This window comes from Triplophysa dalaica, chromosome 22 (assembly GCF_015846415.1).
Source record: "Triplophysa dalaica isolate WHDGS20190420 chromosome 22, ASM1584641v1, whole genome shotgun sequence".
Classification (NCBI taxonomy): Eukaryota; Metazoa; Chordata; class Actinopteri; order Cypriniformes; family Nemacheilidae; genus Triplophysa; species Triplophysa dalaica.
Genome location: NC_079563.1, coordinates 18,184,346 through 18,211,822, shown reverse-complemented (window position 1 = coordinate 18,211,822; position 27,477 = coordinate 18,184,346). Strand labels below are relative to the sequence as shown.

Here is a 27,477-nt window from a genome sequence, read left to right as displayed (position 1 = left end):
ATTGTTCATGACTCCTCCCTCACTCACACTCACACACAGATATACACACGCATACACACACAATTACAACAACACACAACTCTTAAGGTGGACTGTCCTGCCACCTGTTGGAAACTAAGCGCATCTTTGTAGATGTTTTAATGAAAAGAAAAATAGTTTATTTTAATGTAATTTAATGGTAATAAAACTATTAATACATTTTTTTAATTAATTAACATTATTTTAATAATAAACCAATATAAATCGTCAACCCTTTGAACGTCAGTAAAAGCCTACGAAAGTCTTTCTGGTCATATGAACTCTATTTATACTAATTATAACAATACTCATGTTAATCATTTTTAATAGTAGTGTGATATAAACGATGTTCAATAATACATTTCATTGTTTTTAACTCTACAGAACGTTTCCTGTATCCGCAGCATGGTGGCGTCTTGAGCGCAGAGCTCACCGCGCATGCGCACATGCTGACTACTAGAACAATATGGCGAAGCGTCGCGGCTATCGAAGCTGTTGAGCAGAAAATCTGAGACAAAAAAGAGGAAAAAGTTTCCAACAAATACATGATTCGGTCTACAAGCAGAGTAATATCCGAGTTTAGCGTTTATACGTCATGACTTCACGGGATTTATTCCGTCTTGCGGATCAGACTCGAGTTATTTAGTGGAAGCGAGCGAATGTTTGTGCAGGTAAGACTTTTAAATAGCCCGAATAATGTTTAAATAAACACACTTGTCTGAAGCACACACTAATATGGATACATATCAGTTAATTTCGCTATGATTGAGGTAATAAAGTGTACTGTTCGTGCACAAAGTGTCGTTTAAGAGATTTAAGAAGTGTTTGTTTTTCAAGTGGTAGCGTGTGAGAGTTTAGGGAGACCCGAGCTAATCTGTGTTTCCTATTTTGTGTTTTTTTACTACGTTTATTATTTATGTTGTATATAACTGGTGCTTTATTGTGTGTGATTCATGTGATGTAACAGAGTTGAGCTTTACATGAGTTTTAGTAGTCCGCTATGCTTCAATACTACTTTGTGTACTAATCAAAGTATGGTTCGCTATACTTCAATACTACCTAATGAACTTAATGTACTAATAAATACGTGGTTGCTCTAATAAAACATCCCATTTTATAAACCATACTCTGCCATTCTTAAGTTCTACTCGAACTGATTTAGTTTACTACGCTTCCAGTCCTTACTATACTTTACTTTAATACTTAAGTCTAATAAACTTTCGATCTGTTCTGTTCTTTAATACTCTAGTATAATAAACGGCTTTCTTGTGTTCCACACTTCTAATCTTTACTATACTATACTTCAATACTTGATTCTAATAACCTGTTTTCCTGCGCAGAAGTCGTGCAGTAGATCTGTCCTGCACTCTTTGGGAAGTGTCTTGCACTGGAAGAAGGTGAGCAAAACTGTTTTCCTACCACATCAATGGTCTGTAAAGGCCTTCATGATGACTGAAATCTAAAGCGTTGTTTTTCTTTATCCGCCCACATATGTACAGGATGATCAGTATCGTTTGGGTCACTCTCTCAAAAATAAAGGTGCTTCATAAGGTTCTTGGATGCCATTGAAGAACCTTTGTCGTCTAAACAGTTCCACTAAGAACTTTTAACATCTGAAGAACTTTTCTGTTTCACAAAAGGTTCTTTGTGATGATAAAAAGTTCTTCAGATTATAATGGTGAGAAAGAGATGGTTCTTTAAATAACTAAATGGTTATTTGTCGAACCAAAAAAGGCACCTTGATTTATAAGAGTGTACTGTAGATCGCTTCTAAATGTGGTTTGACATTGTTTCAGGTTTTGTTATTGTATGTTTAGCATCATCTGCTATGTTTTCTCACGAGATTAACCAAGTGGCGTTCTACTTAATCATTGGAATGGAAATACACGTTTTACACGTGTATTTATAGTAGTTTTGCGACGTCTGGATGGTTTAGAACTGTTTTTTGATTGTACTGCAGTGAGTTGGGTGAATTTTAAGGGCACTGTACAGTTTTGGGTCAGGTGCACAGTTGTAGGTATCTAAAAGATACCACTTGTTTATACGAGAAAGAACATCATGTAAAATCAACATAGACGTTATACAAAAACTGTGGTTTTCGTGCTTCGTTTTCTGTGAACGGGTGTGTAATTCTAAACACGTTTTGTTTTGTGTAATCCAAGATGTTTGATCTTGTGTTCGCAAAAGACCAAGATCATTTGATTTGAACCGAAAATAATTTGTCATCTATTGCGTCTGAACTAAGTTTTGAATTCTAGTCGTGGGTTGAGAGTTGAAATGGTTTTGTCATGTTTATGTTGGCTTTACAGACTTAATATTAATAGTTAACATTTAGTTTGAAAAGACGTTGTGTAGTGAGGCTTGTTTGTTGTATTTTACTACGTTTTCTACATAGTTGCAGCTAGTCTGTGGTTAGTCAGTCTTTCTCTCTAACTTAATATTTGTGGGGGTTTTGTGATTGTATTTTAATGAAATTGTATTGTAATTTATGTGGTCGTTAAAGGGGTCATATGACACGGCTAAAACACAGGGCCGGGCGATATATTGTACGATTATTATGCTGTGTTTCTTTATGATTTACTGTAAAATGCCGACACATCCAAAAGCCAGAGGGCGCTCTTGTGCAGGAACTCTGATTACGGGAGACAGAAGAAGCACAACTGGTTCCAGGAAATGCCTGTGATCAGTTTCTATCCCTGTTCTTCAAACCTTATCAGGTATTCTCATGATAATAAAGTTGATTTATAGGAATGATGGTAGAAGTTGCATTTCCAAATAAACGTTATAAAAAAACTCAATCTCGTAGTGATTTTAGATCGAGCAGACAAGCAGTACTTCCTACTGATCAAACAGCCGTAGTTCACAGAAGAGCTGTGCATTAAACATCAAATCGATTTCATAATCGATTTAGACATGTATAATTAGCTTACTTGCGTATACATTTGGGTGGTCTTAGTCAACTCGTACCACCAACTGATGTAGGTTTGTGGGGATGTGGTTACTCGAGGCGTTTCAGGCAGGTCTGGGTGAGCATTCGCTTTTAGGTTTATTTTACGTGTCTTAACTCATGCATGGGCAAACTATAACACCAAACACATAGAAAAACACGTTTTTCCACACAAGTGATGAGATTTAAGGACAGTTTCCCATTGAGTGACCAGCTGCCAATGTCCATTTTCAGCTCTCAAAGCTCATTTACTCATTTAAAAACACTTTCAGGGTATGAAAAGACCCCCTTCCCCTCTTTGGTTTGAGAAATAAATCACATCCACTTATAGAATGTTATTTTATATTCACAAAGGCATATTCAGTGACTATTAAATCCTAATGAAAAGAATGTACAGTAACAGCATATGAACAACGCTGGGACCCAACAGTACAGATTATGAAGATAATGTGTCTTTGTTTACTTCGTGTTTTTTACTTGATACTGTATTTGAACAAATGATGCATACATAGGTTTTTTTGCAAGCAAAGAGTTGCAACGTTGCTCTTGAGACTTTATCTGGTGGTGAATCGATTTTTTGATTTATGCAACCAGAAAGGGTGTCGCGAACATTGCGTTTTGTTAAATGTTTTTGCCTTTTTCTATCACCAGTGTTTTGGTGTGGTGCTGTGATGAAAAGAAACACTGTCAGGGTATTTTAGATTCTGATTCTGGATCATTAGAAGATTTCAGTCGTTCAAGAACCACTAACAAAACCAAGTGTCATAAAATGGTCTCTGGTATTTTGTTCTCGATTCTCAACGCTGCTTTGCTTCAGACAAAATTAGGAAAGTCTCACCATGTCACTGTTTCCCGATAGGCTAGTAATTTTTTTATTTATAGATATTTGAAAAAACATATTAGGCAATCACAATTTAAATGGTGGTTTCGATAAAATGTTTTGCTAAATAAATACATTAAAATGCTGGATATGGTTGGGTAATTTTTAGGGCTTTTAAACGATTAATCGCGTTTAATCTCATCCAGGATAAAACTTTGTGTTTGCATAATATGTCTATGCAATGTGCATATTCATTTTGTGTTTATAAGCAGAAAAACATCCACGTGAATACATATAGGAAATTGTATTTATTTATTTACCAATAATTAAAATTATATATAAATGTTAATTCATTTTTATATTTTTCTTAATATATGTACAAAATGTATTATGTAAATACAATATATTGTGTAAACACAAACCTATATTCTGGATGGGATCAATCACTTGACAGCCCTAGTAATGTTATTTCTGAATTGTAAATTGTTAGATCTAAATTTGTGTTGTGGATGTTAGTTGCTAGTATGGATTTCGATTGCGTTTGTTTGTTTGTCCATTTTAACTTTGCTTGAATGCATCGAATTTGCATCTGACCCTGACACTTTCCAACAAATGCCATTTGAATGGATTTATTCTATGTTGGTTCACGTGACCTTCTGGTGGTGACCCATCTCCTGTACCTTATACATACGCTGGGGGCCGCCGCCTATACCACATTCCCTCCGGAGAGCTTTTAAAACCCATTCAGGGGAAGCAGATGTACATCGGTGCTGAAATCTGGCCAGCCACCATCAGCCACTGCACCAGCACCGGCCTGGGCTGCCGCCTTCTGATTGGCTGAGCCCACGCCCATGTGACACAGTGCTGGCTGGATGCTCTCTGGCAACTGACTCAGTTGATGTGTTGCTGGGATGGAGGCTGTCAATGGTGCAGAATGGGGTAAGTCTCCATTTAAATGCCCCGATCTCATGATGCGAAGCCCAGCCGCTGCTGCGTCTTATATTGCAGCTATTCATTGGCAGCTCCTGCAGGGGAAATAATAGCATGTCTGTGCAGAATAGCAAGGCGGTGCCGATAAGCCTTTTGTTTTGATGGCTGGTTATTGAGAGGGTGTGGGGGATGTGCGTGTCTTCTGATTTCAGCTTTATCATTGGGATGCTGTGAACGCTGTCTGTACAGAAGCCTCTTTTGTGCTGCATTCGGACAGATGCGCTAGCCGTCAGATTAGTTAGGATGTGTACACGGATTCCACAGTAAATGTTAGCTGTAATAGCCCTGTCAAGATGGAGGGACTACTGCAAAAGGGTCTTTTCCTCTCTCTGTAAGCTTCGGATGATGGCCGAACAAAGCGGATGTTTCGGGGCGCAGGTCATGATTTCAGATTCTAGTTTATAAGGTGCGCTGGTTTTCCTGCTCGGACGGTGGATGCGAGTTAACGTGACGGGCACCGTGTCTTTGTGCATGATGGGAAGGGCATCTCGTACAGTTGACTGCAGGGGATTCTTTGCATTGCCGGTGAGGAGGTGACTGGTTTTATTGCATCGTAACGGTTGCATGCACTGCACCTCTGATGCATAGAAACACGGGCAGCTATTGAACAAAATGGATGTTTTGAAATGTATCGCAGTTGTGTAGTAATGCATTTTATTTACAGCATTGAACATGTGCAAATATACAAACTAAATGGGGTGGTTAAGTGCTCGACATTTGGATTCACGTATGCGATGAAGTGCTGAAATATTAATGAATCTTTCTTCTCTGCCCTCCTCCCCATTTCCTCCTCATTCTCTCTCTCTCTCTCCATACCTCTCTCCTTTTTGCTCGATAGATGTCGACCATTTTGCTGTGTCCGCAATCACAGACACTGCTTTGCCTCTTAATTAATTAATAAATCAGCAGATTGACATTCTTGATATTATGCTGTATGACTGTGCTTTAGCTTCTTACGATTGGTTAGGTCCAAGATTTACATTTGTAAGCGTCACAGCCGGTGATTTTTAAACCTGCAATGCTGTTTAATGTGTAAGTGTTTCTTTTCTCCCAAAATGTGTGCCATCACATGTGTGTCAATAGATTTCTGTGGCTCATTCTGCCCTATAAACATCCGAACAGTGTGAAATGTGCAGTAGTCATGACGTCATGGACATCTGGGCTGGAAAATAATTATCATAAGGGTTTGATGTTATTATTTGACCCTGGATTTCGGGAATGATGCTTGAGAAATAGATTCCTGTCCCATTTGCGTTAGATTTTTGTAATCACTTTAATAATCCTTAAATTATATTTGCATATTTATATCTATGCATTTGGCCGACGCTATCATCCAAAGCAACTTACAGTGCATTTATTTGATCAGTATAACTCGTGGGAACTGAATTTTTTGCTTTAAATGCAATGATCAATCAGTAGAGTTAGATAGACAAATGATTCACAATTACAATTGAATTTAGACCAAATGTTTGTCCAAACCTTGATACTTCATTGAACTAACGTTTCTATTTGATATCTGCTTGTAAATGGTCGTGGTGCCGTGGAAACAGTGGCAGAATCGGAAGTGGATTCACATTGATTGGACACAGCTGTTAATTTCCCCGTCACATTGACAGGAGCTCTTTCTCGTGTAATGTCCACTGCTGATTCGGTTAATGAAAAACTAGGGAAAAACGCAACATTGAATGTTGAACGAAAGGAATTTACTTTATTGAGAGTCGTTAAACATTAATGATACCTATATTTAAAAGTGTAAACATGAGGTCAGTTCACGGGTTCATTACATTAATGTGTAATCTGTACTGGCCTTTGTTATAAAAAATGACATGCATGTAGTTTTACCAAAATACCACGGTTATTTTTACTACAAAAATAAGTAAGAGAGAACAAACACCAAAGTTTTCTTTCATAATCTAGTATTTATTTTCCATTTTATTTTAGTGGTAATGTAACAATATGTTGATGTTCGATACATTTATCAAATGACAGTGTGATTTGAATGTATTGGTTTTTTTATTTTGTATTGCTCGGATTGTTCAAAGATTAATCGCATCCCGAATAAAAGTTTGTGATTACATATGTCTGTGCAATATTTGTATGTTTATATTAATATTTATGTATAATTTAAATGATATATAGACTTTTCACCCCCCTTAAATATATACATGTATGTGTATGTTTATAAATACAAAATTAATATGAATGGACATATATTATGTAAAGAAACTTTTATTCTGAATGCAATTAATCGTTGAACAGCCATGTTGCTAACAGTATGAAGTATTCATAAAATGCAAAAAAAATCTGAAATCAACCTTTACAATCTGTATTTACAGGGGCACCTTAAAGTCCTTGTGAACTGGAAGTTGCGATCGTTTTTACTTCCGTATTTTGACGCCTTTCCGAGTAAAATGAAATTTCTAATGAGTAAAATAGTGGCCGTGGCTTTCGTATTTCTCTGATTGGATGTATAAAACGGCTTTCGCATTTTGAAATGGAACTCGCAGCATACTGACAGTTGAAAGGGAGGAGTTAACGGATGCTCCGCCTAATCCGTCTAACATGGATCATTTAAGATGGATGGTCATTACAGGAAGGAAGAAGATTTTCAGATTTTAACTAAAGCACACAAATTTAAAAAAGAGATGACCCACATTGATAAACTACTGCAATATTTTATGAAAAAATTGTTATTGTAATTTTTTTACTCTCTACAACTTTATGCAAAATTCACATTTTTGCCAAAGTGCACATTTTCATTTAAACTCTCCTGAACAGCCAGACCGCAATGCATCAATAATGCAGTACTAGTAGCAGCCAAAAAACACACATAAATATTTGCTTCTCTTGTCGGGGACAATTTTTTTAGGGTTACTTTTTCTGAAATGATTCTACAGTACGAGAATCAAATTTGGATTCTATCATGATCTGGTTTAAACACTTACATACAAACTATGGGCGAATCTTTGGTTACCGTGGTGTATTTATGTAAAAGTACATACTCTTACGTCAGTGCAATGGATGTTAAAGCGCAGTGTTGTGTATAAAGAGTCCAGAGAATGAGCATGGTCTCAGCTGATCTTCAGCCTTTCAGTGGTGCTATACAGTGATGTGGTAGATTTTTTCGCATGGTTGATCAGCCATCACTTTAAGGCAGAGATAAAAATAGAAACATTCGTTCAGAGGTTATAAACGCAGCTCTGTGTTACTGTGTCTCTACAATCATGTCAGTCGCTTCTGTCTCTCGGGCACCAGCGGTTTTAGCCAGACACGTGAGTCCCGTTTGTTATCGTGATTCCCCACAAGGGGGATGAAATGGTCATTGATGAGCTGAGGAACGTCAGAGGTCAAAGATTGACAAATGTTTAGTGTCAAACCCATAATATGTTCTACTCTTTATCGGTCTTATTTGATTTGATTGTGGGCGTAAAAAAACAATGACTTCCGTAATATCCTAAATGTATGTTGTTGTGTTGGATGGTGCAGGTCAGAAGATAGTCCAAGATGGCTGCAGCGTCCTATGATCAGCTTCTAAAGCAAGTGGAGGTGTTGAAGATGGAGAACTCCAACCTGAGACAAGAGCTTGAGGACAACTCCAACCATCTCAACAAACTGGAGACAGAAGCGTTTAATATGAAGGTATTGTTGATGCATTTTGTGTTTGTTTTCATGATCTTTGGTGGCTGTAATAATCTCTTCTGTAATGTCTCTTAATAAATGTCTTTGATTTAACCGCATCCACACGTTCATACATCAGAAAACTGGGGAACAAGTACCAAATTACCACAGTTTTAATAACGTACAGACCGCAATGCCTCAGAAAATTCGATCTGCATGTTTACATGACAGTCACATTGATGCATATCTGATTTATATCTGATTTGTTTCCACGTATGAATGAGGCCTGAAACTGATCTCGAAATATCCAAATGTCTATGGTGGGTCAAATCCGATCTGTGTCACATTAGAGGAAAAAATTGGAATTGGGTCACGTTTAACTGGCAGTGTAAACGGGGCTTTAGTAATCTAGAGAAATCCAGAGATTATATTGTATTTCTAGAACAACTTTGTAAAATACTTTTTTTGATCTTGCTCTGGAAACAGAATATTTGTTCAGGCTGTTTTAAATTGATTTTATTGCCTCATTTTGTCTTCCCAATGTGTTTTGGGAGTGGCTAAAAGTGCCGTCTTCTGCTACTGATCTTTCTCTAAGTAGTTTTTCTTTTCTTGGTGTCTGACACCAAAGGCAGTATCTCAGACGCTTCTTCGAGCTGAGCTTTTGAAGTAGCGCAAGAGCCTGCTAGGTGGGCATTATAAAATTGGATGTGACCCGGCAGTCCCGAAAGAAGAGAGTGCTTTTAAAAGAACTTGAGGCATAAATAGAACGAAGCGAGACATTAAGAGCTGGCTGTCGGGTCCTGTCTGCCCCTTCTTTTTAATTTAAGAAAAGGTTCAAACAAGTTCAGTGTACAGAGATTTTCTGTTCAATTCTAGCTACGGGTAGCTGTCGTGTCTCGTTCTGTTGGACATGTTTATACTCTGTTGCAGGAAATTTGTGTGAGATGTATGTGAGGTCTGTGTTGCTAGGGAGGAATCCTTGAAGCGGAACGAGATTTTTGTCTCTGCGTCATGTGTAAAACCCTTTAGGAAGAAGAGGAGCTTGTTTTTTGGTTAGTGTCACAAAGATAAGAAGGTAACCTGGAAAATGCAAACATAACAGATTTTTTTGGGGTGTGATGTTTAAAGGAACAAATATGCTTTCAATGACGAAGCACTTCAGATGGTCATCCAGACCAAAAATTCGACAGGTGTGGACTCTGGAATCCATTATATATACATATTTGTCTGGATGAATATGCCAACCAAAAAAATAGAAACAGTATTTGCGTCTGTGCCTCAGAAAGTAAAATCCCTATTTTTATATTCATTTTATGTAAGAGGTTTTGGTTGGAACCTCTCTCATTAGGGTGATCTGATATCGGGCACATCCAGACCGCCCTGATGCCAACGCTTATGCCATCCCCAGACGTAATCATAGTGCTTAAAGCACTTAATGAGATGTTGGGTTTGTCAAGCGCTTTTTTTGCTGCGACAGATGCTAGAGAGACTGGCTGCGAATCCATCGGTGTTACTAGATTCCAAATTTTGCTCTATTTACAATATAGCATTCCAACTTATGTACTTAAGAACAGCTTGAAGGTGAGGATCACTTCCCACTTTCTGTGTATTTTAAACTTGCATAGCTAAACCGCTGCCTGTTTGTTTCCTTGTTTGCTCGTGGTGGTTTACTGTTTCAGTGTCACAGGAACTGAAAGTGATATCATTAGAAATGCCCTTCCTAGAATGTTTTCTTTTTTAAGGACAAGTTCACCCAAAAATGACAACCATATCCTCACACACATGCAATCCTAGATGAAGGCTGTACGACCTTTTTAAATTGAACACAATTTGTAATCAAATTAAGTTAAAGGGACAATGCAACAGTGTTATATGCATTCTGACTTATTTACTATGTTAAACGTGTTGTCTTCTCATGCTTGACATGGTCAACTTGTCAAAAACCGAGTTGGACGTATGATGTAGTATTTCTGTGCTCGATACACTCCCCCAGCGTTTCAGAAATTCTTTTTTGAAAATGAAACTCAGTTTCGTAAAAACGGGCAATTCGCCCGGAAAAGCACACCCACAGCAAGGTGAAAGCGATAGCCTGCCCACGCATCAACCGACAAGCGAGGAAGACCCGCTTACCATCAAGATTGGCTGCGCTGCGTCAAGATTGGCTGCACTGTGTGCCTGCAGCTCTAGCTCGTTACTCTTAAACAGAGAGAGAAGTCGAGGTATGTTTGTTTGTTCACGTGATGACATTATATTAATGATATAAACGCTGGATTTTAACAAAATGCGTGTGCAATAGCAGCTTTAATTAAGTCATACATCTGGGATGGAATGAAGGTGAGTATTAACTGGGTTATTCCTTAAAGGTAGATGCGAGTGTCCATATTCAGTGGTTTTTCCAGCATCAAAAACGATTTGTTTGTATTTAATTCCGGAAGCATTCACAGGCCCGCTTCCCTTTCCCAGCCTCCGAGATAATGGCGGCTTAATTTAGAGGATCTCCCTTCCTCTCTTTGTTTGTCAGATGAATACATCTCTGCTCCATCCTGCAGTGGTCCATCCTGCACCCCTCCATCCTGCACTGCTTCCTCTGCCCTCCAGCCGACTGAAACAAACATCAGCCGGCAGAACCTAGACACAGAAACGGCTCGGACACATTGAGCAGAACTTTAGTTGTGTTGAGCTGTTTTCTTTAATCAACACGGCGGTCATTTACGTGTTCAGACTGTTGTCTAACCAGGCGAGATACGTCTTCATTCCATGACCAACAAGGCTAATTTTTCTGTCGTTTTGTATTTGTTTCATGTCATTCACTGCCGTCATGGCTGCTTGCCACTAAAATGCAGATAAACACAGAAGAGAGAGAGATTTTGTCGCTTGTAGCTTTGTGTCGTACATGATTAAGATCAAGAATAGTCTTGAATTGTGAGGCGACTGCTTTTGGTTCAGTTTCTCTCAGCAGTGAGGCAGTAAATCAGTTTACTTTCTCTGTGCGATGACTTAAACCGGAGGATTAGTAATGATCTCGTCATGAAATAATGATCCTCTGTTCCTACAGTAATGACTCACAGGGCCGTAATCCTCGAATGAAAGTTCTCTGGTGGTTTATAAGATGTATTTTGCACCTTACCTTGACAATTGCGGTAGTAGAGGGATATATAGTCATCGCCTCTTAAATCGTTTTTCCTTTTCTCCTAAATCATTAAATAAATTTGCTTTAAAGATTATTTCTACTAAATCTACTTTAGCCCTATATGAATAGAATTGAATTGAAATTAAATCAAAATTCCACCAGCTAACAGGTTACATTGGAGTTAATTTACTGACGGCATTCAAGTGTTGTGTTAGTCCTCTTAAAAATAAATAAGCATTTTAAATCTTGTTTGTCGTCAGCCGCCACACTTGTTTTTTCCTAATTGCATACCACGCGTGTCATGTGATGTTGTTTTTCCGCGGTTCAAGGGCAGTGTACCTTTATCTCTGGAAAAGCCGAGAGGCACGTCATCCGTCCCTGTGGTTCCCACCTCCCAGACTCCCAGACAATAACTCGGGGGCCCACGGGGGTCGACTGACTGCTGCACGCTGGCCTGGAATCAGATATGCAAGCATTACAGTCTCCCAGCGGATGGCTCTCTAGAAGCATTGATTTCCATTACCGGGAGTATAGCATGACATTTTTAAAAGTGTGGTGTGGTTGCAGCTCCACACATGAGCGGACGGACGACTCTAATATTGTAGCGAGGGCATCTGCACGGCAGAAACTCGATTCCTTTGGACTTTGACACGGGGCTGATGTGCTGCACTCTGTTATAGCCCTGGAAACCTATTAGGACATTAAACTCCATCCTAATGTAAAATTTTCTGTTGATCTGTAATCTACTCTTAGGAAGGTTGGCAAATCGCTTTTGTGATATTTGTGGAGTGGACCGTTTGCAAACGGCATGACATGGTGTCCGCAACTCATCTTGTATTTGAGTGAACATATTTATATTATACCATGTAATGCTGTGTATTATTAGTAGTGCTGTTTGCGAAGTCAAGCATCTCATTTGCTGATGCAAAACAAAGAGCAACTTCATGAAAAAACTGTGTGAAAAAATCAATGTTCAAAGAGGTCAGTTTACAATAATGATTAGTAATTTAGGGCGTTGGGTATGTTGCTCCATCAGTTTAATGTAATATTTTGTTTTAATAAACAATAAAATAAAATAAAAAATATTATAGTTAAGAAAAATAAAAAATGACAAGGTATATTTATAAATGCACACAGTTTATGGTAATTTGACTTTAAGCGGCTTAACCGTAAGTTGGTATAGTAACATGAAATAAAAATTTTCCAACAGAGATGGCGATGTTGAGTCCAAAGGTACACATTGTGGCTTTAAACTTGGCAAAAAACGGTGGTTGCGTTTGTGTTTTTCATGAATTGTGGTGTACGTTTTGGGAAATAGTAAAAATGTAGGGTGCGACATGAGTCATCATTTGGAAATAGATTGGTTTGTTGGACATTGGAAACCTGGCCATTGGTCAGTCAATATAGTCCCACCCCCAGGTCGAGACGTATGTCACCTGAAGATTTTGTGAGATTAATATTTTATTGAATAATTAATGTACCCAGTACCCAAACAGGTTAGTTAAATTACTATCATAAACGTTTTAAGATTACTTAAAAACAATGACAATTGCGTTGATTTCATGTTGACTTAAAGTGGTAGTTCACCCAAAAATGAATATTCTGTCATCGTTTACAGCACTTTCTTCTGCAGAACACAAAGGAGATATTTTGAAGAATGTTGGCAACCGAACAACAGCTGCACCGGAGGACAAGCATTGGTTTTGTGTCTTTACATCAGAAGTAAATCAGTACCACAGTTGCTCGGTTACCGATATTCTTCAAAATGTCTGTGAGAAGAAAGTCGAGAAATGACAAGAGGGTGAGCAAATGATGACTGAACTTTCATCGGATAACCTATCAGAATAAACAAGTATGGGCTTGTTGAGGACAGATGTGCTTATTTTGACACAACCTGATTTATAGCCTTCAAGAAAAAATGTACGTAGGCCATGTTTTAAAGTGTCAGATAGTGAAGAATCACATTCAGAGCGAGGAATGTAAACAGGATAAAATGTCACTTTAGAGAGAACGATGTTGCCGTCATCGTGTCTTTTAATTCAGTGTATATATGGCTCTGACTCACGGTGTGGTAAAGGGCCTGGAATCATATGACCCCTCCTCTATAATGAAGCTGTTGTTTCCTGACACGACTCAACGTGACGTCATGCGCCCTCTGGTGAAAACATGCGCCTCGCAGAAACAGAATAACCTTGTCGTGCCGATTAGATAGAAAGTCATGTTTGACCTGTGTCTACTGGACACCTCTGTGTGTCCTCAACACACTGTGGCTCGTCTGAACCCGGGCCGCAAGGGAAGGGTGGGCCACTGGACTGCTGAATGGGGAGCCATCTGTATTCTCCATGAGGCTCTGGGTCTCCGGGATGGGACGTGGGGAGGGGGGTGAGCGCTGCTTCCTGTAAGGCAGTCACATTGTTTGGGGCTTTTTGTTTCAAACACACTATAGTGCTCAGCGAAATCCGTTCAGTCTGATGTTTGACATGGTTTTACGGCGGTGTCTGTATGTTTGAGAGATCGCTCTGAGAAGAGATGCTGCCGTGAAGAGACATCGATTAAAACCTCAGCGGATGTTGTGCGGTAAGTTTTCTGAATAGACTTGACCTGCTTTTTTGCTGGACCTTACGCTTGTCGTGACAAGATCGTTGAATGGGGACGACTTTTGATACCGGTTGTGTTTGATTCAGTTCATCCAGAAATAAACATTCTGTCATTTACTCAATCTCGTGGTGTTCAAAATCTGTGTATGATTCTTTGATCTTTGGAGCGCAATAGATATTTTGAGAAATGTCTCAGAAATGTGGTTTTGTGTCAGTGAGGTCGTTGTCGACATTCTTCAAAGTATCTTCTTTCGTGTTTTGCAGAAGAAAGGAAGTCATACGATTTCGAACAAGTGTCAAAATGGTACAATTATTTTTGGAGGAACAATACCTTTAAATTTCCAGACACAACCTTTTTTGTGGGTCCTTCGAATGCCTATTATTGTATTTATTCATTTAGCAGACGCTTTTATCCAAAGGAAGGTTTCTTTGTTTCTTTGACTTGCACAATTTCTTTGTTGTGTGTTGTTCTATTAGTGCCGAGTCAGACCATAGATCACCTCAGATGTATTTGTTTACTTGTAAAGCTCTGCGGTCAAGTCAGTTTTGGTTGAACGGTGAAGATCAGTGTTCTAGCACACATCTAAAAACCCATTTTACGGAAGTGACGTGAGATCAAAGCTCACGCATAAAATCCCAGAGCAGAAGAATCGACAGGTGCGTGCGTCTAGAGCTTCAAAGCTGTTTGCGTCTCTCGCTTTCGTCATCAAAGCACTTCGAAGCTCTTTGACGGACGTGTTTTTTTCTCTCTCTTTATCAGTTAGGTTTATCCCACAGGGAGAAGAAATCTTACATGTGGTTTGAGCTCAAAACATCTCGTGTCCGTAACCTTTCGTGCTTCTTGAGATAATCTAACGTGATGGCTGCTAATGCTCCGACCACACACAGATGTGATGTTTTTGTGCGGCCGTGTGATAAAAGAATAACGCGAGTTTGTCTTTCAGGAGGTTTTGAAGCATCTACAAGGAACTATGAAAGAGGACTCCAAAGAGACTCAAGGACAGATCGAGTTTTTGGAAAGAATTAAAGGTGACGATGACATGCAGGCACATTCATGCTATAAAGCAAAGCAGATCTGCATGAGCCAAGTCCAGGTTTAATAAACAAACACGCGGGAACGTGTTCTGTCGTGTCTTGCAGAGATGAGTCTCGATCCCAACAGTTTCTCTGGCGTGAAGCTGAGGTCCAAAGCCTCTCTTCAGGGTTCCGGTTCGGCCCATTCGTCCGACAGCAGCCCGAGTCCCAGCCCAATGAGTTCCTTCCCTAGAAGAGGGGTGACCGGCGGGGGCAGAGAAAGCGCCGGGTATCTGGAGGAGCTGGAGAAGGAACGGTAAGTGTTGTGTACATCCCACAATGCTTTTAAGAAGGTTGATTAAAGGATTCTTGTCAAGCTCATAGAGGGTTTTGTCAGTAAAGGGGATTTACGTGGTGAACTGTGGTACAGATGGTACGGCACGGACAGCACACTGAAGAGAGTAAAGCAAATGCGTTTAGAGTCATTTCCGACTCTAAGTGAAATTGTTGCGGACTATTTAGGTTTAGAAACAATGTGTTGTCTTTATATTATTCTATTTACTATTTATCCAACAATTTTTTTTAAACGTTACACAGATAAAATGTAGATTGATATATATTTTTGAAAAGGGGTCCCACACAAAGGTTAATCATATTATTGAGTCCTTGGCATCATAAAGTTTGGAAACCCCTGCTCTAGACGGTGAGCTCCGCCATCTCATGATAAAGTTGTATAAAAAACTTTGCTTGTCGTTTATAAACACTCAAAAAACGATATGTTGAAAATATAAATGGAAACGTTGAATTTAAGTGACATGATCTATTTCAGTAAACCTAAGATACTTACATAAAGTTAATGTAATGTTGTTTAGTTGAATCAGATTAATACTCTTGTTCTTGTTTTCAATCATTAACTTGATGAAGTTCAATTATGCTAAAATGTATATTTTACATTAAACCATTATAATGAAGCCAATTTTATCCATATGGTTATTTAACGAAGGCATTCAAGAACACTGTTTAATTTTATACATTTTTAACAATAATCAGGCAAAACTTCAATTTAGAGACTCAACAGAAATTCTAATTTAATATTGTAACCACCCACTACCTAAACAAAGGCAACGCTTTTCAATAATAATAATATAGAATAATAATTAAAGAAAACCCAATTTTGACACAAAACTTACTTTCAACTTTTTTTTTCCATATTCCTGAAAATGTCTGTGTGCGACATCAGGGTTTTCCCAGACCGCATCACATTTAGTTGATCTGTTAAACTGACATTGATTTGTATTTTTTCTCTCAATGTAATATCTTCTTGTGGTATTGTGTTCAATCAGGTCTTTACTGATGGCTGAGCTTGAGAAAGAAGAAAAGGAGAAAGATTGGTATTACGCCCAGTTGCAGAACCTCACCAAACGGATCGACAGTCTGCCGCTCACCGAGAATGTAAGTCAGACGCGTTTTGCATTCTCGCTTGTTTGCAGAGCTCGGCATGTTTGGCTGTGACTTCACGCTCGTGTCATGTTGTAGTTTTCTCTGCAGACCGACATGACGCGCAGACAGCTGGAATACGAGGCTCGTCAGATCAGAGCCGCCATGGAGGAACAACTGGGCACATGCCAGGACATGGAGAAACGGGCACAGGTGAGAGCGGACGCTGAAAGTTACCTGCAGTATGTGACGTATGCAGTTTACTGACGGAGGTTTTGCACTTTCCCAGGCACGTGTGGCACGGATACAGCAGATTGAAAAAGACATGCTGAGGATACGGACGCGCTTGCAGACGCAGTCGATTGACTCTGAGGTAATGGATTATTTTGCCTTTCGCTGCCAGTGATGACTCATTCTTCTGTGCAACACAATTGAGAAAATGTCTCAGTGGTTTTGTCAATGGGATTCGGTGTCTTCAAAACGGTCTTCAAAATATATTTTTTGAGCAGTATAAAGAAACTCGTACAGGTTTGAAATGACATGAGGATGAATAATGGATGACGTTTTTCATTTTTGTGTGCACCATCTCTTTAAAGGCAATACGTTTAGAGCGTCTATTACCAAACATTACGCAGTTTGTATTATTTATGAAGGCACACATGCCCAGAGTTTGTGTTTGTCTGTGCATGTGATGAATCTGAATCTGATTGGACGTTTCTGTTTTCCTCCCCTCTGTTGCTGTAATCCTGCCGTCTGATCTACAGACGTATGTAGGTCATGAAGCTCGTCACGTTCCAGCAGCTGTGCTCCTATAGCCCCAGTGAACCGTTCTGTCTATATGTGACACCTATCCGATAATTTATTCCTGACACACAGAGCTGTTTATCTGTCCCCTTTAGCCAGAGTCTCTCTCTCTCTCTCTCTCTGTCTCTCCCTCCCTCGAACAGCTTCTTTCACAGCAAGATGCTCTAGTCCATCTCTTACCGAGTGAGTTGTGGTTTGGTTTCTGCTGGCTCATTCACTTTCTAAAAGTCATTGTCTCCCTCTATATTAAGGTCAAGCATGAGGCTGTGACGCAAGCAGAAGGTGCCCATGCGTCGGGAGACGCCGGCGGAGGCAGTTGCTCTCAGGTGAGGGACGATTTTAATATGTTTTGTCATTTGCAAGAGACTTCTATTAAAACAGACTTATTTTGCTAATAGAAGAGAACGGTTCACCAATGTCTACCCAGTCTTTTTAAAAGCCCTTTCAGTCCGCGCTGAGAGCTTTGGTGTGCTGTGAATATTAATGAATCGAATGCATATGCTAATGGATTTATTGTTGCTCATTGAGCACTCGAGAGAAAATCCAGGCTTAACTGAGCTCCGTTTTTGTATTTCGTATCATTTCCTGTGTACGCTCCTGTGGTCTTTTTTAGACAGATGGTGTAAGCGATATGGATTAGCTACAGAGATCAACTTTGACCTAACTTAAAAGAGCGGTTCTTTATTACTATTGTTACATATGTGTTGAATTGATGATGTATGTTTTTGTCCGTCAGGGCTCCAGTTCTCGGTTGGATCATGACTCATCCAATGACATGAGCAGCGCTGGAAGTTACTCCGTCCCACGCCGAATGACAAGTCATCTGGGCACTAAAGTGAGCTTGTGCCATACAAATGCATTCATTGAACGCATGCTTCGTCTCACCAGAGGTTCAATCTGAATTATTTTGCGCACAGGTGGAAATGGTCTATTCTCTGCTGTCCATGCTGGGGACCCACGATAAAGACGACATGTCTCGAACGCTCCTGGCCATGTCGAGCTCTCAGGACAGTTGCATTGCCATGCGTCAGTCCGGCTGCTTGCCGCTGCTCATCCAGCTTCTCCATGGCAACGACAAGGATTCCGTGTTGCTCGGAAATTCCCGTGGCAGCAAAGAGGCCCGGGCGAGGGCCAGCGCCGCCCTGCATAACATTATCCATTCACAGCCCGATGACAAGCGCGGCCGACGGGAGATCCGGGTGCTCCACCTGCTGGAGCAGATTCGAGCTTACTGCGAGACCTGCTGGGAGTGGCAGGAGAGCCACGAGAGAGGCGTTGACCAGGACAAGAATCCAAGTGAGTCCAAACCTATCTCAGGATAGTCTCCTAAGTGGGCTGTCAGGAATAGCAAAGAGGGATATTTTTGATATCCTTATTTTTAGTTGTATTGGCCAGTGCTAAAGGGATTTCGATAGGAACATGATACATATGCTCTAGATCAAATTTGTACGTTGGTTTTGAAAATATCAGTGAATTAATAACATAATTAATAAAAAATGTATAGCTGTTCTAAGTGGGTGGACACACATTTCACCTATAAGCTGATAATGTATGTATATTACAGTGCCCTCTCCTGTGGAGCATCAGATCTGCCCGGCGGTTTGTGTTCTCATGAAACTGTCCTTTGATGAAGAGCACAGACACGCAATGAATGAACTCGGTATGAAACCCAAAATGTATCCTTTTATCCTTATTATGCTTTAAAAACACACAGAATCTAAGTCTTGTTGACCGTGTTTATGCAGGCGGCCTTCAGGCTATCGGGGAGCTGCTACAGGTGGACTGTGAGATCTACGGTTTGACCAGTGACCACTACAGTGTTACCCTCAGACGATATGCTGGGATGGCTCTGACTAATTTAACATTTGGAGATGTAGCTAATAAGGTATGTTGTCTGTCACGGCATTTTCTGTGTAAGTTTAGCTATTTATTTTAAGTTTATTTTATCTTTCTTTTGTCTTGTCATGCTCGCAGGCTACACTGTGTTCAATGAAAGGTTGCATGAGGGCCATGGTTGCACAACTGAAGTCGGAGAGCGAGGACCTACAGCAGGTTTGAAAATGCATATTTTGCATGAATCCAGTCAAATCCAAACCTAAAAAACTATCAGAAAATAGAGCTATTCTGAGTGTGCACTATGAAACTCCACTTCAGGTCATTGCCAGTGTTTTGAGAAACCTGTCATGGCGAGCTGACGTGAACAGCAAGAAAATATTACGAGAGGTTGGAAGCGTCCGGGCTCTGATGGAGTGTGCCTTAGAGGTTCAGAAGGTGATACGTCTGACGTCATGTTGAAAAGTTTGAAAGCCCGTGGGCCATTTAGACGTGCATTAAACCCATTATCTTGTTTTTCAAGGAATCCACGTTAAAAAGCGTTCTGAGTGCCCTTTGGAACCTGTCCGCACATTGCACAGAAAACAAAGCGGATATCTGTACCGTTCCAGGGGCTTTGGCCTTTTTAGTGAGCACTCTTACATACAGAAGCCAGACCAACACCCTCGCCATTATTGAAAGCGGGGGCGGCATCTTAAGAAACGTGTCGAGCCTCATTGCCACAAATGAAGAGCACAGGTATTGTAGAAGTTGGTGTATATAAACTTTCCCTTGTTTTTAAAGCTTTTTCTTTTGGGAGATTAAAAGTAATTTGATTTTAAATTACGTTAAATTCTACAAGTACTGCAAGTATTCAGTTTGCAAGGCATAAGAACACATCTGAATCTCTCTCACACTGCCTTGCTCCATCCTTATTGTTTAACCTTGTAAAAACATATATTTGTGTCCACGAGTGTGTAATAAGTCTTGTTTTCTCTTTTCAGGCAAATTTTGAGAGAAAACAGTTGTCTACAGACTCTTCTCCAGCACCTCAAATCACACAGTCTGACGATAGTGAGCAATGCCTGTGGAACACTATGGAACCTCTCTGCTCGGAATGCGAAAGATCAGGAGGCATTATGGGAGATGGGGGCAGTTAGCATGCTGAAAAACCTTATTCACTCCAAGCACAAGATGATAGCTATGGGAAGTGCAGCCGCTTTGCGGAACCTTATGGCAAATCGACCTGCCAAATACAAGGACACCAACATAATGTCCCCGGGGTCCAGTATGCCCTCCCTCCATGTCAGAAAACAGAAAGCACTATTTGAAGAACTAGACGCACAGCACCTCTCCGAAACATTTGATAACATTGACAATTTGAGCCCGAAGGCCTCTCACAGGGTTAAGCCAAGACATAAGCATAACATCTACGGCGACTACGATGGCGTGGGTCGATCAGACGGTTACAGCCCTAACGGAGTCGGCGTTCGCTCGCCTTACATGAACACCCCGGTGCTCTCTAGCCCATCCTCTCGGGACAATAGAGGAAATGCAGAAAACGTCAGAGCTGAGAGGGACCGAAGTCTTGATCGAGAACGAAGGGGATTCCATTCCGATGCAGAGCCTGCAAAGCGAATGGTTCAGATTCCCACAACTGCCGCTCAGATCGCAGTGGTCATGGAGGAAGTCAAGAGTATGCACTTAAGTATGGATGATAGAACCAGTGGTTCCACATCAGAGCCTCATGTAGTTCAAGATGACATGATGAGACGTCCCACTGCGGTTCACGGTCACCAAAACATGTACAACTACAAAACGGACTCGTCCGGCAGACCGTGCCCAATGCCCAAATTGGATTACGGTGCATCTAATGACAGTCTGAATAGCGTAAATAGCACTGATGGATACGGCAAGAGGGGTCAAATGAAGCCGTCGGTGGACTCGTACTCAGAAGACGATGAGAGCAAATGCTGCGTCTACAGAAAATATCCTGCGGATCTTGCCCATAAGATACACAATGCAAATCACATGGAAGATGACAATGGAGATCTGGACACACCCATTAACTACAGTTTGAAGTATTCAGATGAGCAGCTCAACTCTGGTCGACAAAGCCCAAGCCAGAACGAAAGGTGGGCAAGGCCCAAACTCCTTGATGATGAAACGAAAAGACCTGATCAGAAACCACCAAGATCCCAAAGCCCGGGATACCCCATGTACACCGAAGGCAGCAGTGATGGAGAAGACAAAATAAACAAGTTCCAACCCAGGTTTGTTCAACAGGACATGTCTGGATTCAGGCCAAGGGGCTCCAATGAGCAAATAAACAGTGGCTCCAATCATGGACTCAACAAAAAGATTTCTCAAACCATCTGTGCTGTCGATGATTATGCAGATGACAAACCGACTAACTACAGCGAGCGATACTCAGAAGAAGAACAACCTGATGATCAAACAAGTTACAGCCTGAAATACAATGAGGACCACCACGCAGAACAGCCCATAGATTACAGTTTGAAATATCCTGAGCCTGCCTCCAAAAAAGCCATGTTTAGTCATACAAAGTCATCTTCTGCACAAAGCTCTGTTAAAGACCATTTAAGTCAAGATAGTTCCTCCTCTGTGACATCCATAAAGAATCAAGGTCGGCAAAAGCAGCTCCACCCATCATCTGCTCAAAGCAGACTGGGACCAACAAGGGCAGTTCAGAAGAACCCAACCTGCAAGGCTCCTACAATAAATCAAGAAACATTACAGACCTATTGTGTAGAGGACACTCCCATATGTTTCTCACGTGGTAGCTCTTTATCGTCCTTGTCCTCAGAGGAAGATGAAATGGAAAGCTGCAAACGTAATGTCAATTCGGCTAATAACTACCAAACTCTGCCCATATCAGACAAAGACTCTGTAAACAGCATGGCACCAGACCAGAGGAAAAGTGAGAGCCAGTCGTCTGTGCATTATGTCCGCATGAAGCCGCCACGTCATCAAGGATCACACCTGGGACATAACGATGGCCCCAGGCATCACAAAACAGTGGAATTTTCATCTGGTGCTAAATCCCCATCCAAAAGTGGTGCCCAAACGCCAAAAAGTCCTCCTGAACACTACATACAAGAAACTCCTCTCATGTTCAGCAGATGTACCTCTGTCAGCTCCCTGGACAGTTTTGAGAGCCACTCCATTGCAAGTTCTGTGCAGAGTGAACCGTGCAGCGGTATGGTGAGTGGAATTATCAGCCCGAGTGATCTGCCTGACAGCCCTGGACAAACAATGCCTCCAAGTCGTAACAAGACGCCGCCACCTCCACCACCACGAACCACATCAGTGAAGCAAAAAGTTGCAGTCCCACCCAATTCTGAAAAACGTGATCTGCCTCCGAGGCACACCGTTAACGCAGCTGTGCAGAAAGTGCAAGTTCTACCAGATAATGATACTCTTTTACATTTTGCCACCGAAAGCACTCCAGATGGCTTCTCTTGTTCTTCAAGCCTCAGTGCACTAAGTTTAGATGAACCGTTTATTCAGAAAGACATTGGGCTGAAAATAATGCCCCCAGTTCATGAAGATGACCACAGTGCTGAGGCAGAGCATGAGAAAGAAGACATAAGAGAGCCCAAAGTACAGCAGAACCCACCCTCTGCCTCTGAAGTTGGAAAAGATATCTTGGACGATTCAGATGACGATGATGACATTGAGATTCTGGAGGCCTGCATTAACTCAGCAATGCCAACAAAATCATCAAGGAAACCGAAAAAGCAGTCACCTTCACCCACTTCTAGAAGTATCCCCCCACCCGTTGCTCGCAAACCAAGTCAGCTTCCGGTTTATAAGTTGTTACCTTCACAAAGTAGAGGGCAGCAGCAGAAACATTTGACCCTAGCCCACGGTGAAGACATGCCACGTGTATACTGTGTTGAGGGAACGCCCATTAACTTTTCTACAGCAACATCGCTCAGTGACCTCACTATTGATTCCCCCCCGAATGAGCTGGCTTGTATGGAAAGTTCAGCTCCCAATGCGGAATTATCCAGTCAAAGACGAGACACCCTCCCAGAGGGCAAAAGTGCAGAGACAAAAGATACGGCTTCCTCACGTTCGGCTCCGGTTGAGAATGAAGCCGACGATATTCTTGCAGAGTGCATCAATTCAGCAATGCCCAAAAGCAAAATTCATAAGCCGTTTAGGGTGCAAAAGATGTCTGATCAGTCTCCGCATCCATCTACCGCCACTGGCAGTCTAGTTCAGCAAGACTTGGAAAAGAAAAAGCCAACTTCTCCTGTCAAGCCCATGCCACAAAGCAGTGAGTACAGAGCAAGGATGCTAAAACGGCCAGAAGGTCCTAATAACTTGCAAGATGCAGTATCATATCCAGATAAAAACAAAGAAACCCAAAAGCAGGATCCCAAAATAGTCTCAAGAGAATTTGCAGATAAGCCTGCTCCTCCTGAGGAGAGAACACGTACTGGCTTTGCCTTTGATTCTCCACATCATTACACACCAATTGAGGGTACACCTTATTGTTTCTCCCGCAATGATTCGCTCAGTTCACTTGACTTTGAGGATGATGACCTTGACTTATCTAAGGAAAAAGCAGAGCTGCGAAAAGATAAAGAGCAAAGAAAAGTTCTGCCTTTGAAGTGCAGTGCAGAGCAGCCAGTAAACACGAGCAGGGTACCAGTGTTTCAAATGGCTCCAACAAAACCCCTTCAAAAACAAGCAAGTTTTCCACAAGCAGCCAAAGAAAACACAGTAGCGGTGTGCGATGAAAAACAAAAGTTTTCTATCGAAGACACTCCAGTGTGTTTCTCACGAAATTCGTCGCTTAGTTCTCTGAGTGACATTGACCAAGAAAACAACAACAAAGACTGCTCGCACAAAGATGATGTCACCCAGATGGAAGTACCTAGACGACAAGCATCTGGTTATGCACCCAAAGCCTTTCATGTGGAGGACACACCTGTGTGTTTCTCTAGAAATAGTTCTCTAAGCTCTCTTAGTATTGATTCTGAAGATGACCTTCTGCAAGAATGTATCAGTTCTGCAATGCCAAAGAAAAAGAAGCAACCACCAAGAAGCAAGTCTGAGGAAACAGAATCTAAGGAAGAGAAAACCATAATGGCTGATGGCATTTTATCAGAGGAACCAGATCTTATTTTAGATCTCACAGACACACACAGTCCTATTTCAGAGCAAGCCTTATCACCAGACTCTGAATCATTTGACTGGAAAGCCATTCAAGAAGGTGCTAATTCTATTGTAAGCAGTCTGCATCAGGCTGCGGCCAGTCTCTCCAGACAAGGTTCTTCTGATTCAGACTCTATTCTTTCTCTCAAATCTGGCATCTCCATTGGGTCACCTTTCCACCTTCCATTAAATCAAGATGACAACAAGCCAGCTGCAAACAAAGGGGCTAGAATATTGAAGCCTGGTGAAAAAAGCACTTTAGAGGCCAAAAAGAAAGAGGAGGAATCTGATAAAGGCTTGAAAGGAGGAAAGAAAGTTTACAAAAGTCTAATAACAGGAAAGCCCAGACCCAGTCTTGAAAGCATTGCCTCTCAACACAGGCAAGCTCAAGCCCCAGTGATATCCAGAGGGAGAACAATGGTTCACGTTCCTGGTGTGAGAAGCAGTTCTCCCAGCACCAGTCCAGTTCCTAAAAAGCCGCCTCCACGTGGTCAAATGTCAAAACCACCGTCTCAAGCACCATGTCCTGGAAACTCTCCCAGAACCATGAAAACGCAATCAAGTTCTGAACCAAGTGCTGCCAGGGAACCGCCATCTGCTCAAGGAGGGTCTAGTAAAGGTTCCTCTCGATCGGGGTCCAGAGACTCCACACCTTGTAGACCAGTTCAGCAATCTCTAGCAAGGCCAATGCAGTCTCCTGGTCGTGCCTCCGTGTCACCCGGCAGGAACGGTCTGAACCCATCTAATAAGTTGTCTCAATTGCCTCGCACCGCCTCTCCCAGTGCTGCTTCAACAAAATCATCAGGATCTGGCCGCATGAGTTATACATCACCGGGAAGGCAGCTCGGGCAACAGACGCCACCAAAGCAAAGTGGTTTGCCAAGAAGTACCAGTGGAATTCCTAGAAGCGAGTCTGCGTCAAAGAGTCTCAACCAGTGCGGAGCCACAGGCCCTTCAAAAAAGGCAGAGATGTCTCGAATGTCATCAACGAAGTCAAGTGGGAGTGAGTCTGATCGGTCCGAGAAACCTGGACTAGTCCGTCAGTCAACATTCATCAAAGAAGCCCCCAGTCCAACACTAAAAAGAAAATTAGAAGAGTCTGCCTCTTTTGAGTCATTATCTCCTTCCTCCACAAGCCAGTCACAGACTCCAGTATCTAGTCCATCTTTGCCTGATATGTCACTTAGTCTACCATACCAAGCAAGTGGACTGAGAAAGTCCCCCCACGGTCAAAACTCTGTTGAGAATGGTGACGGCAAGTCTTTGAGAAGGCAGGACATCTCCCGATCCCATTCGGAAAGTCCATCCAGGCTTCCAATCAACAGGACGGGGACATGGAAAAGGGAGCACAGCAAACATTCGTCGTCTCTCCCAAGAGTCGGCACCTGGAAAAGAACAGGTAGCAGCTCATCAATTCTCTCTGCCTCCTCTGAGTCCAGCGAAAAGGGTAGAAGCGAGGATGAGCGACAGCCCACCAATCCACCTCATAAATCCGGCAAGGAGGGCGGCCTGGAACGGAAAGGAACATGGAGGAAAATGAAAGAGAGCGAAATCGCACCTTCTATGACGTTAGACTTACCTGATGCAACCTGTGATGCTGCTTACGCAATGGGTGCTGCTGTGTCCAAAACGGAAGATGTCTGGGTGAGAATCGAGGACTGTCCCATAAACAACCCAAGGTCTAGTAAATCCCCCACAGCGAACACGCCTCCCGTTATCGACAGTCTGCCAATCAAAGGGCTTCCTTTTGACTCAAGTGAATCACACTTAAAAGTAGCAAATGAAAATTCAGCCACGGGCCATTTGGGGTCAGAAACGAATCTCAATTTGCTCAGGAGTACCGAGTCTCTTGATAAAAAAGTCACAGACCTTAAGCCAGCACCAAGTACTCCCAACATTGGCCCAGAGGTCCACGAGTTCCCAGTTGCTGAACGCACGCCTTTTAGCTCAAGTAATTCCAGCAAGCACAGCTCCCCTAGTGGTGCTGTTGCCGCCCGGGTGAGTCCGTTCAATTACACGCCGAGCCCCAGAAAGAGCAGCACTGACAACACGACACCCAGACCATCTCAGATCCCGACACCCGTTACAAACAATGGGAAAAAGAGAGACACTAAAGGTGACACGACTGAAAGTGGATCCTACATCGTCACCTCTGTTTAAGGTGGAACTTTACGGTGGCAGAAAACACTGCTTATGGACTTTGGCTAATGACTTTCTATTTTGCCACTGTTTCAGAACTCCTAGTTGCACGCTGCGATGGGTAACATTCTTGCTGGCTGTTATAAATGTTGGTTATAATCTAGATAGCGAACTAGGGGTTGGGATGTATCAATTACACTATTTGACGATTTGTACTGTACAGATTTATGTATATAGTTAATTTAACCATGCACCAGGAACCTATATGTTGCTTGAATCGACAGATTACTGCTAAAGGTGGAGTAAATGCGATGCTGTTAAACATTTGGTGGACTTCAATACTAATTCATTCAACTTTTTTTTTTAGATCAAATGACTGTAAGCCTGTATTAATGCAAATGTTAAACTCATTCTACTGTTGCATATTGTACGTAATATAGTACATAATGGATTTTTTTCCTTGCATGACAGATTCAGTGGTATAGTATTTCATATGAAGATAAAGATTTCTGTGGACACAAACTGTACTGATAGCTGTAGTGTAACATTTTACACTTTTGTGTGTACGCTTTGGAAAACAACAAAGTAACCTTTGGAACTGTTGAACGATATTGACGGTTGACATAGATTATATATAATACATAGATCCGTTGCTCTGCTGTTTGTGTATAGTTGTTGCCAGGTGAGCCGAGTGTCTTTCCAATGAAACCGTAATGTTGGGAAGACTGAAATAATGTTGAAAATTAAATTATTCCTGTAGGTTTTGGTGTTGGTACCTTTTTAAATGCTCCTTTTGCCTTCCCTTTTATTTAGTAATTAAGCACATAAAATTGAACTGTTTTGCCAAAACCACAGTGTAAATATCACAATATTTTTGTTCCGTTTTCCCTCTCATGCAATAAAGTGGGCAGATTGATGTTTACAAGATATTTCCAATAAAAAATCTACATAATAAACATCA

At 41.4% G+C, this 27,477-nt stretch overlaps 1 protein-coding gene across 5 annotated transcripts; it reads left to right on the top strand.

Annotated features, from left to right (window-relative positions):
• Positions 1-493: 493 nt before the first annotated feature.
• On the top strand, positions 494-27,477 carry apc (APC regulator of WNT signaling pathway). Of its 5 annotated transcripts, none has more exons than XM_056736157.1 (17): positions 494-689; positions 1,359-1,415; positions 8,262-8,414; positions 15,065-15,149; positions 15,261-15,450; positions 16,478-16,586; positions 16,683-16,784; positions 16,861-16,944; positions 17,627-17,701; positions 18,112-18,210; positions 18,293-18,671; positions 18,940-19,035; positions 19,121-19,260; positions 19,350-19,427; positions 19,530-19,646; positions 19,732-19,946; positions 20,192-27,477. In XM_056736157.1, exons 3-17 carry the CDS (start codon positions 8,280-8,282, stop codon positions 26,535-26,537), a joined length of 8,250 nt encoding a protein of 2,749 aa, XP_056592135.1. In that variant the 5' UTR covers positions 494-689; positions 1,359-1,415; positions 8,262-8,279; the 3' UTR covers positions 26,538-27,477. The 5 variants fall into 5 exon arrangements, with proteins under 5 accessions (XP_056592135.1, XP_056592132.1, XP_056592133.1 ...); XM_056736154.1 differs by having other exon boundaries at positions 16,671-16,784; XM_056736155.1 differs by lacking the exon at positions 1,359-1,415 and having other exon boundaries at positions 16,671-16,784.